Source organism: Eptatretus burgeri, chromosome 8, assembly GCF_056783735.1.
Source record: "Eptatretus burgeri isolate ZD-2024b chromosome 8, Ebu_testis_v1, whole genome shotgun sequence".
NCBI lineage: Eukaryota > Metazoa > Chordata > Myxini > Myxiniformes > Myxinidae > Eptatretus > Eptatretus burgeri.
The window spans coordinates 50,175,019-50,187,703 of NC_140968.1; the positions used below are offsets into that span (position 1 = coordinate 50,175,019).

The 12,685-nt window shown below is 42.1% G+C and overlaps 1 protein-coding gene across 4 annotated transcripts in view; it reads left to right on the forward strand.

Annotated features, from left to right (window-relative positions):
- HAPSTR1 (HUWE1 associated protein modifying stress responses) overlaps positions 1-12,685 on the forward strand; it is a 74,962-nt gene that overhangs the window by 17,511 nt on the left and 44,766 nt on the right. For 2 of the 4 annotated variants that reach the window (XM_085891989.1, XM_085891991.1), the window contains one exon: positions 2,922-2,969. The exons of the other annotated variants lie outside the window; for them this stretch is intronic. In XM_085891989.1, the coding sequence (XP_085748115.1) occupies positions 2,922-2,969 (48 nt within the window). The remainder of the gene's footprint in view (positions 1-2,921; positions 2,970-12,685) is intronic. 4 annotated transcript variants of the gene reach the window in all.

A 12,685-nucleotide genomic window follows, 5' to 3' on the forward strand; every position in this document is an offset into this window, starting at 1 on the left:
CCAGTTCAGCAATTGTACGAGGCTTTTTTTTTTTTTTGGGCACACAAGAAAGCCACTTGATAAGATGCTTGCAACAATACAACGGCTTCACAATCGGTACAAATCTTTGCAATGGCAGGGTACCTCCACGATCAAATCGTTCCTTCTTGATCTTCAAGCTGTTGAAGTCATGCCCAGAATTTGTACTTCCATGCCACATGTTGCATTTCTTGGACATGGTAAGTCAGATATGATTTGATATAAAAAGACATAAAATTAAAATTTGGTTATGGTTATTTACGTTATACTTCACTTGGGAGATTACTTCAGAAAATACATTTTGTAATTTTTTTTTTTTAATTGTAAGTGCTCATTCATATCTTTTTGTGATATAATATTTGCTTACTTGCCGAAACCCTGTCTCAAACTGATTCCGTTCCATGAGCCCAATATGACAACCAGTGGCGGCTCTTGTAAGAGCCGGATCCCAGTCGATGTACTCCATGGCCTTACCTGATGAGGCCTACAAAACGTCCTTGTACACGACATTTTTGGTGTACACTACTCCTTGTGAAGAAGTCCCCTGATTTGTGCATGTGTCAAAACTTCTCAGGTCACGGTACCGAGAAAAACGTAACGCGACCGCGAGCAGGAGCACAAAATTGGTCCTTCAGTATTAATATTTAGATGCTTCAGAGTTGAAGGTTGACTATTGCCACTATGTGCGATGCACTCTTACAGGTACGAAGTTTTTCAGTCCAGGTCACAGTACCGAGAAAAACGTGACGCGACCACCCAGGAGGAGCACAAAATTGGTCCTTCAGTATTAATATATAGATAATTGAATATATTGGAAAAAACCCCAACCCTTGTAATTTTTCAACAAAAACATTTTGACCCTTGTAATTTTTAAATAAAAACATTTTGACCCTTTTTTTTCCTTGCTGTTATAACCTTATTTTTGAATTGAAATTTATTTTGAGGTGGTGTCTCTCATACCCCCAGCTTGGAGGCTTCGTACCCCTGGTTAAGAACCTATGCCGTAACACGTTTTCAGATAACGGTGTTTCACGGGAACGCATCCCCCTGCGATATATGAGGTCTCCTGTATTATAAAGCAGGAGTGTCTGTCTGTCTGTCTGTCCGTCCCTGAACTACTCCCTCAGTTTTGGGGCTAGCCCGCTAAACCTTCAATGGAACGTTTTGGGGTCCCAGTGGATGTCATAAGGTGTGGGAGGTTTCATAAATACCAAAATACAATCATGATTTTGACTTGCGATCTGTAGAAAACTGCTCCCGATCCGGAATTCGGCAGAAACATTCGTTGGTTTGATAATATATCTCGAAATAATTGCGATTTTGAGTTTCCACTTGAACAACCCCGCTTTTATCCATTCTAAGGTGGGTGGAAGGTTTCATAAATTTCTCAATATAATTATGATTTTGATTTTCAATTCATATCCACTCTCTCACGGCAGATTCGTCTTTATTGGGTGTCGCTTGAGAATGGCGTCTATATTTGATTGCCTCACGAGTGTTTGTATTTTGTTATATTAATAGTATAGTATTAATTTGGGATTGGAATGAAAATAGAGATTGATTTTAAAGCAGAATGAAGAAATTATGTGAGGGTTTCCACGCATGACATTTGCGGATATGGCATTTGCCGTTTCGCAATTGGAACATCATAGAAATATTACCCACCTTACTTCTGTTGGAGTCAGATGCAGTAATTAAAAAAGAATTATTATTTTATTTTATTAGCCTTACAGGCTGTAATAACCTGTTATCTTCACCGAAGGAGAGGTATTGCATTTGGGGTTGTCTGTCTGGCCGCACAAAATTTTCATGTTTTTTTTTTTTTTCTGCAACCGCTTGTCGGATTGAGACAAAATTTTCACCATTGGTGCGACTACTCATGTAGGATGTTTTAATGATAATTATGACTTCATGGGTTCATGGGTAAATAATAAAAAAATTATAATTTTATTAGCCTTACAGGATGTCATCACCTGTTATCTTCACCGAAGGAGAGGGTATTGCATTTGGGTTTGTCTGTCTGGCCGCACAAAACTTTCATGTTTTTTTCCGCAACCGCTTGTCGGATTGAGACAGAATTTTCACCATTGGTGCGACTACTCATGTCAGATGTTTTAATGATAATTATGACTTCATGGGTTACATGGTGTGGCAGCCATATTGAAAAAATGGAAAAATTTTGGACCTCTGTATCTCTGAAACTGCACCAAGGAAAAAATTGTGTCTGTGGGTGGTTGGTATAAGCACTACCCATTCTGCAGGCCATGCCTCCCCCCACCCCCCCCTTGCAAATGTTACAATCACCACCCATCATTGTTTAAATAGAATCCTGGGATTAAGGTATGAAATAGGAGGAGGAGGAGGGGGTGGGGGTGACTTTATTGAGTGTGATGTCATATTTTAGGGGGTGTCTTTTGAAGCATTACAGGCCTGTGGAAAAGGGGGTCGGGGTGTCGGATTTCGGCAAAAAATGTGTTACGTAATGTTTGGCCCCGAATATTTTATGAAGATATACAGTAATGTATAAAAGCTTGGGTTATTCCAATCGTATTCATACTTTTGGGTAAATCCATCGAATTGTCAGTGATAACAGCCATACGTGTTTGTTTGTCAATTAACAACCTTTATAAATGTACATGAAACAAATTGCTTCAGTAAATAACAAGAGCAGTGTCATTTAATAGTATCGGTCAATACTGTGTGCCCACCCTTGGCCTTCTTGAGTACCATCACTCTTACCCATGCTTCCTCTTTTTGAATGAACCATTTTTATCAGAAAATTTTGCCAATTCTGTTGCATATTCCACAGTTCTAAAGTTAGTTGAGTTTGTTATATTACCTCTGCCACTGACGGAGGTTATGTTATCACCCCTGTTTGTCTGTTTCTGTTTGTCTGTGAGCAGGATATTTCAAGAAGTTATGGACGGATGAGGACGAAACTTGCTGGACAGGTTGGGTGCTTGATAGGAACAATTTGATTCGATTTTGGTGAAGATCCGGATTGGAGAATTGAAATTTTTTTTTAGTGATTCTTCATAATTGAGAGATGGGACCAAAAATGATATGTGGTGCGATATTTCAAGTTGTGGATGGGTTATGACAAAACTTGGTTGATGAATTGGTTAGGTGAGAAGAACAAGCCGATTAGATTTTGGTTTGGCTAGATCTGCATCTGGATCTTATCGGTGGTATACAAAATGTAAACTATTCAGCCTGGTAGAGGTATGTGCTCTACCGAGTGCCGTTCTAGATCTTCTCAGTTTCTAGGTAATCCCATATGGCCTCGGTATGACTCTGGGGTGGCCAATTGAACCCTTGGAGCAGGCCAGCTGTAACCTTGTTCTCCAAATACCATTTTACTATATTGAAAGTGTGCTTTGGATCATTATCGTGTTGGAAAGTGAATCCTCTTCTGATTAAACAATTTCCACTCGGAACTGCATGGTGCTGTATTTGCTTCTACTTCTCCTTTTTTAGCGTCTCATTGATTTTTAACAAGTTTTCCTTCACCAAAAGCTGAGCTACAACCCTATACAGTCACAGCCTCCCCTTTGTTTAACATTAGGTTGCAACCATTGCATGTCATAACGCTCTTCAGGGCTTTGGCACCTAAAGTGGCATCTCTTGGATCCAAAAAGTTCAGCCTTCGATTCATCAGAACAGATGACCCGATTCCCTTGTTCAGTCACGTAATCTTGGTGTTTTCTTGCAAATTTCAGTTTTTTTTCACCTTAGTCGTGTGGTTTCTTTGCTGCAACTCTGTCATGGAGACCTGCTGCAATCAGCCTTCTGCACACTGTGCTGGGTGAGATTGATTGAATGGGTTTTATTGATATTTTCATCGCAGCCACCATCCAAATTGTGACAATATTTACAATAACATACAATAAGTTTAAACAATGGTGTGAAGCAATATTCAATACAATAATTATATATATATATATATATATATATATATATATATATATATATATATATATACATATATATATATATATATATATATATATATATATATATATATAAATAATAGTCGGGGGCGAGAAGACAACGAGGAGTTGGGGGGGGGGTAGCTACCGTATAATACTTACAGCTACCAACTACCTCGGTTTCCCACCCGACTCCGAAATCACAGGCCGTTGCACAAAAACCACGAGTGAAGATCCAGCGAAGGAGAGGGTGAGGCAGAAAGGAGAGGGCGGACGGCTCTGTGATCCGCCTTTTATAAGCCCTGGGCAAAGGGTGGGGTGACTACCTGAAACCTGAAGCGACACCCTGAATTCGAATCCCGCTTCTCCATTGGGCCAGAGTGGTCCGAGCCATGCCCTGTCAGGCTCCTGGGGCCGGAAGCGGTTTCATTCGCACATCCGGTATGACACGGCCTGTTGCTCCTGCACCAAACTCCCGGATTGCTCTTCCCGTGACCCCGCCCCCTTGCCGCCCATCTTGCTGTATTCTGGTGACTGGACGAGGGTCGTATCAATCCCGCGTGCCCACCTGGGACACCGGCAAGATTTGGTTGGTGCTACAAACATCCGTTGCTTGTCCCTGCATAATGCGGTCTGAGTACACAGCCGTGCAACATGCCTCTGTTTAAGCTGCTGTCACACCTTGACGTTTTAGCCAGCGAATGGCAACGTATCACAATGTATGTAAAACGTTGGCGTACGCTGAACTATTGATGGTTTTTTTTTTCCAGTTTTGGGCATATTCATAATGAGTTGGACGTATGCATAACGTATTAGTAACGTACACAGAACGTTTCGATAACATATAGCTAACTTATACCAACGAATGCTTAGCGTGTTGTTGGCGTTCACAAGCTATGCCCAACGATAGTCTAATGTATGCATAGCACGGCAGCGTATCGTCGACGATCACGTGGCGTAGCCTATTAAAAGGCTGCCACTTGACGATTCAAATCATAACCGCACTCGACATCGAAGTGTCAAGGCCCTGTCACACCTTGACGTTTTAGCCAGCGTATGCCGACGTCTGAAAAATTTGCCGAATACGCCCTGCACACGTCGAATATGTTATGGGTAAGTTTTGTATACGTTAAGACCACGCTGGCATATGTCGTAGTACGCCGAGCACGTCGACAAATTTTAAGCATGCTCAAAATTTTTCGACGTATGCCCCACACGTTCTGCATACGCTGGCCATAAGTTGTAGGCACGTTATGCGATCGTTGACACGCGTCGACACACGTTACTTGTAAGTTACTCATAAGTCGAAACGCGTCGAGGTAATGTTTAGCGTACCCGAAACTTATTTCTAACCGATGAGTAACGTACTTTGAACCTACGCGTAACGTATCTCCAACGCATATTGACGTATGTAGACTTATTTGACGTCTTCCGGACGACCACAGAACTTGCTGAACGTGTTACTAACACTACCGTATAATGGCGTATTGGCAGCGTTTTGGGGAATTGGTATACAACAAGGACAAATGTGTCCACAAGCAGCGTCCCAAAGATTTTGTCGGCTAAAAAAAAAAAAAAATGAAATTGTTTTTGAAACGACAACAACAACAACAACTTCCGATATTTCGTCACGTGCCTTGATTAAGCCAATGGCGAGACCCGTCATAATGTATTTACGAAATAGTGTATTTACGAAATTACAATACGATAAATGGAATAATATTTAAATAGTAACGTCAACTTTTCAAAACTTTAAAGCAAATGTCCGAATATATTTAAAAGTTCATGATAGACGCTCTCAAAAGGCACCATCTATGTGAGGATGTGTACATGTGCTCAGTATTTAAGGAGATCCGGATCTTGTATATACAAGAGCCGAGTCGTACAGATTAAGGTTTTGTCTTCACAAGAAGAACAACGCCGAGCTCTCTATGAGCAGCGTTCGCTCCGCGAGATGCTGCTCAAAATGGGGTTCACACAGGAGGGCGTCAGTGTTCCAGGCTCCATGGTTTTTATTTTTATTTTTCTTCGGCATGACTGTGATGTTGACACTTCGATTTCTAGTGCGGTTATGATTTAAATCGTTGAGCGGCAGCCTATTAATTATATTTTATTATAACCGCACCAGAAATCGAAGTGTCAACATCACCGTCATGCTGAAGAAAAAAAAAAAAAAAACAACAACATGGAGTCTGGAACACTGACGCTAAGTCAGAACAGTACACTGACACATTACCTCGACGTGTTTTGACTTATGAGTAACTTACAAGTAACGTGTGTCAACGATCGCGTAACGTGCCTACAACTTATGGCCAGCGTATGCGGGACGTACAAGTCATACGCTGGCATACGTCGAAAAATTTTGAGCATGTTAAAATTTGTCGACGAGCTCGGCGTACTACGACGTATGCCAGCATGCTTCAGCGTGCTCTTAACGTATACAAAACTTACTCATAACGTATTCGATGTGTGCCAGCGTTTTAGACAAATTTTTCATACGTCAGCATACGCTGGCTAAATCGTCAAGGTGTGACAGCGGCTTTAGCGGAGAATTGTATCGATACAGAGGTATGAGGAGGTGCGGGAATATTTTTCCTTTGTGTGGTAGGTGTTGTTGGTCGAAGTGGTGAGTTTTTGGTGAACGAGGGGTGAGCAAGGTGAGATGCCTTTGGAAATTGGCATGCAGATTTGAATGAAAGGGAGGTCGCGGCATGTCGTGTTTTCGTTCTTCTGGTGATTGTCACGGGAGGCTGTGTGGGGCATTTGTTATTCATGTTTGCTGTGATTGTTTTGGTTCCAAGCCACAGGAGGCATTGTATTGCGAACATTCAATCGCATTTTGCATGGGGTGTATGCTTGATTTGTACCATGTCTAAAAGGAAAGGGCTGAAGTATAAATCAGAATCGAAAAGAGAGTTATAATTGGACCAAGCTGTAAGACCCACGCAATGCACTTCATCCCTTAACCCACCAGATATGAGGCAGAGGGGAAGGTCTGACTGCACGAAGACTAACGAAATAACTGGCTGGGGATCACTGAATGTTGTTGCCATTGCTTTCAAGGCTTGTGGTTCTGCTGAACCATAACTATATATATATATATATATATATATATATATATATATATATATATATATATATATATATATATATATATATATATATATATATATATATATATATATATATATATATATATATATATATATATATATATATATATATATATATATATATATATATATGTATGTGTGTGTGTGTGTGTGTGTGTGTGTGTGTAGTAAAACTTCCTCGAGCGATGTTTCCGATTTACACGCTGAATTAAATGCGTCGAAACCTCTCCAACACGAGGGTGTGTTTCGCATTTACACCATCGTGGCTGGTGTTTTCCCCAAGATTTATATTATTCTCATTTCTTATTACTGCACTGTACTTTACTTAACCCTTGTACACACAAGGAAGGTCTTCTTCGGCTAAATACAACGCTAAAAAGACCCCCTTTGTGTGGACAAGGGTTTATTTATATTTAATTTATACAGAGGATGATGCGAGTTGTTACCTGCCGTCAGCGCGATCGCAGTTCAAATTTACATTCTGGATTAATTGTGACAAAAACATCTGGTGTTTTCCCAAAGATTTTATTATTTTTCCTTATTCCTTTACTTAATTATGATTTCGTTTTATATGCACTCAGCACGAGCCGCAGCTCGTGTTGCGCGTGTATATACACTGATGAGCCAAACCATGACCACTGACAGATGAAGTGAATAACATTGCTTAACTTGTTACAATGGCACCTGTCAAGGGGTGGGATAAATTAGGCAGCAAGTGAAGTCAGTTCTTGAAGTTGATGTGTTGGATGTAGGAGAAATGGGCAGGAGTGAAGACCTGAGTGACTGACAAGGGCCAAATTGTCATGGCCAGACGACTGGGTCGGAGCATCTCTGAAATGGCAAGGCTTGTGGGGTGCTCCCGTTCAGCAGTGGTGAGTACCTACCAACAGTGGTCCGAGGGACAAACCACAAACCGGTGACAGGGTGTTGGGTGCCCCAAGGCTCATCGATGCGCGAGGGCAACGAAGGATATCCCGTCTGGTCTGAACCGACAGAAGATAGACTGCGGCACGTCACGAAAATTTTAATTGTGGTCACGAGAGGAATGTGTCACAATCCACAGTTAATCGCATCCTGCTGCGTATGCGAGACCGGTCAGGGTGCCTATGATGACCCCAGTCCACCGTCGAAAGCGCCCACAATGAGCATGCGAGCGTCGGAACTGGACCTTGGAGTCGTGGAAGAAGTTCGCCTGGTCCGATAAGTCCCGTTTTCTTTTAGATCGCGTGGATGGCCATGTATGTGCGTGCAGTTTACCTGGGGAAGTGATGACACCAGGATGCACTGTGGGAAGATGACAAGCTGGTGGAGGGAGTGTGATGCTATGGGCAATGTTCTGCTGGGAAACCCTTGGTCTGGCCATTCATGTGGGCGTCAATTTGACACTTGTCACCGACCTAAACATCATTGCAGACCAGGCACACCCCTTCATGGCAATGGTATTCCCTGATGGCAGTGGCCTCTTTCAGCAGGATACTGCACATGGTGCACACTGCACACATTGTTTGGGAATGGTTTGAGAAACATGATGAAGTGTTTACCGTGTTGCCCTAGCCGCCAAATTCTCCAGATCTTAATCTGATTGAGCATCTGTGGGATGTGCTGAACTGTCAAGTCCGATCCACGGCGGCTCCACCTCGCAACTTCAGGACTTGAAGGGTCTGCTGCTAATGTTTGGGTGCCAGATACCACAGGACACCTTCAGTGGTCTTGTAGAGTTCATGCCTCGGCAGTTCGGCGCTGTTTTGGTGGCACACGGAGGACCAACAGCATATTAGGCAGGTGGTCATAATGTTTTGGCTCATCGGTGTAAATTAAATTATAAATGTGCGTTTATATAAATATACCTTCCGCCATCAAGTGAACTTACGTCGATTATTATGGCTCCCAGAAGACCCAATTTGAACCAACCAGACAAGAAGAGGAGGAAAACGATGACCATGGAGATCAAACTTGATATCCTGAATAAATTATCATCAGTTTCTGCTTCATCTATGGCCAGGAAATATGGCGTGAATGACCATTAGGACGGTACGGAAGGCCGAAGATCCCAACACAGAATGTCACACGGAGTTGATACAGAAGGCAACACAAGCACTTCAACACCATCCACCAGCACTTCAACAACATCCACCAGCACTTCAACACCATCCACCAGCACTTCAACACCCAGCCCTCCAACAACCACCTCACAATAAGTTGAGTTATTTTGCAGTAATGCAGTACGATTATGATACAAACACTTATTTTCATGTATATCTAATAATGCTGCACCATGCCATACAAAGAATCGTGAAAAAAAATCAAGAAAGGCTGTTTTCGGGTCAGTTATTTGGGAGCTTGGAACATATCCTCAATTTCCCCATACATTTAGTGATTCCTCCAACACGAGGTTATCCCAGCACGTATCCCCCATGTTGGAGGAAGTTTTACTGCCCATACACATAATTGTATGTATGTATGTATATATATATATATATATGTATGTATATATATGTATGTATGTATATATATATATATATATGTATATATATGTATATATATATATGTGTATATATGTATATATGTATATATGTATATATGTATATATGTATATATCAACCAACTCTACTATTATATGTGAAGGTGCTGAAGCTACATGAATGCCTTCGACAAGAAGTGGGACTTTATATATATATATATATATATATATATATATATATATATATATATATATATATATATATATATATATATATATATATATATATATATATATATATATATATATATATATATATATATATTTGTTACGATTTCAGAGTACAGATAGAATTGAGGCGCCACGAGGAGTGATGTAAGGGACACATCAGCCATTTTGGAGTGGATGCCATACAGCACTATTTTAACCCTTACCCTATCATCCGAGCCTATCATCATCATATCATTAAAAAATGTCGCTTGCATCACTCCTCGCGGGGCCTCAATTGTATCGTGTGGATGGGTAGAAGCACTGCGATGTATTTAAGTCAGTGAGTCTGTCAGCTTTAGTATTACATGTCACCACATGAGGGGTGGTGCAGTGTTGATTAGCTTAGGGAGTAAAAATAAGTCCCCTGGACACGATTACCCTCTGATTTTTTTTTCCCTATAGTCCATTTGTCAGAGAAGTAACCTTGTTGTCCTCAAAAGTGCATGGTTTTATGGTGGTTTCTTGTTCACAGGCATGCATAGACAAAATTAAGCTTGGTTGCCCGGATAGCAACCATGGGGAAATCTGTTATTTTTGCGCAAATACAAGATTGCCGTCATCGACCGGGCTAAAAATATAACTTTTTAGGTAATGAACTTAAAATTGCACATGAGACATCTTTTCCAGATAATTTTGGCACGAGGAATCGATATTCAACCTTATTTTTGTGATTATAAGGAAATTTGAGGTCAATGTTCGAGTTCCTGGCAATTGTTTGCCGTGTGAGATACATTTTGAATGACAACAAGGTCACTATTCTGACAACTGGACGCTCACATATGACATTAATGTGAGTTACTAATTCATTATTTTGTTTGTTACTGACTAATTCAACCTCTTTGTTGCTGGTCACCATCACTATGCCCGTTACATCACCCATCACCTTCTGGAGATGCGCTATCTGCTACCACCACATGCCAAGTCAGAGCTCATATCAGGTGTTTTTGTGTGTCGTCACCAGGAAGGCATTTCGAATAGTGTGAGCTCTGATCAGTTCGGTGAACAAACTGCTATTAGAATTGGCAAGGGTGGCCTCAAGAGTATGACTCCTTCTCCAGAGATGGTAGCAGAGTGGATCGATTCCTTTCCTGTCACTGCCTACATCTCAGATACAATGGAGCACATCTTCCCTGACTCCTCAAACAAGGACAATGAAGACCAAGTGAGAGAAAAGGACACAAGAATCGGACCAAGTCACAAGGAGGAGGGGAAGAAGAGGAGAGAACTTGATGCAGATGATAGGCACCGGATTTTACTTGAATTGTCGAATGTCTCATCCTCTTGAGAATCACTCACCACATCTGTACAACATTGCCAATGGTCGAATTGCTCCCCGAGGAGCTGAAGTGAATGCTGAGGATTCCGTGGTTATAGGTCAGAAAATGGTTGCAGAGTTCCATGCATCCCTTCCAGGTGGATTCCATGCAACCATCTCATTCCCCATCAAGACAATGGAGCACTTACAGAAAGGAGTGAAAATTGGGGACAAGACGATCTTTGATCTAGAAACCATCTTCCTCAGGCTGCTGACTATTGGACAGCAAAGACAAATGGAGCTAGGACCTATCTTCCAGTTTGAGCTCTGTGCAGTACCCCCTCACTGATTGATGAATATGGGTGCTTCAGGAAAGGCAACAAAGCACCACTGGCACACAAACTCTGTGTTCAGGCACAACAGCCTCTGCAACCAGATGTTACCATTGTTGACGCGAGCCAACTTCTCTATCATATTGTCTGGCCTTTCAGGGGAACTGTGTCAGTCTGAGTTGAGTCCATCAAGACAAGGCTATCTGCCATTGCTGGTCAGAAGATCTTGGTCTTTGACAAATATTATGATGTTTCTGCAAAAGACCATGAACGAGTGAGGCGTGCTGGCATTGGTTCCATCAACTATGACCTCACAATAAACACACCCCTGCCTAGTCGAGATGCCATCCTGAAAAACAAGCAGAACAAGTTGCAGCTGTCCAAGGTTTTGAGTACCTATAACTTTGGTGAAGGAGTTACTGTGGAGAGCCATAGCCATGGTGCGTTCAACCATGATGAAGCAGACATTACAATGATCTCACACCTGCTCATGGCTGCTGAATGTAATGCAAGAGTGATACGTATCCTCTCTGATGACACTGATGTTTTTGTATTGATTGTTTACTGGGTTTACCAGCACAACATCCAGGCCATAGTGCAGATGGAAAGGTGGGATGGAGCAATTTTGGATATCAACACCACCTGTGACCAGCTTGGCCCCAAGTGTCTGCAGCTTTTGGGAATGCACTACATCACTGGCTCAGATACCACATCATACCCATATGGCAAGGGCAAAGTGTCAGCCCTGAAGACACGGAGAGCTGGCAACTTCCCTGGTTTGTACTCCGCACTTGGCGAGCTGAACGCAAGCCATGAACAGCTCATGGAAGCAGGGTGGACATTCTTCTGTGCCCTGTATGGTCAGCCAGAAGGTGTCACGATGAGTGAGATGAGGTACTAGATGTGCACAAGGAAGTCTGGCAAGCCCCTCAAGCTCATGGCATTATCTCCAACTGAGATCAATCTCTTCCTACATATTTTGCGTGCACATCTACAGACAGTACTTGCAAAATCAGCTGATCAGCAGGCCCCACCTGAACTTGACATTACAAAATGTGGATGGGACATCAGAGATGGAATCCCAGTGCCAGCAACTTCTGCTACTCCACCAGCCCCTTTGGACCTCATGGATGTTGTGCGGTGTGGATGCAAAGCAGAGGGGAAGGCCTGCAGTACTGCAAGTTGTAGTTGTCACCATGCAAAGATCGCTATACTGCACTTGTGGTTGCAGTGACAAGTGCTTCAACCCACACAAGACTGTGGAGGACAGTGAAAGTGAAGTGGAAGAAGGGAGTGTCGAAGCAGAA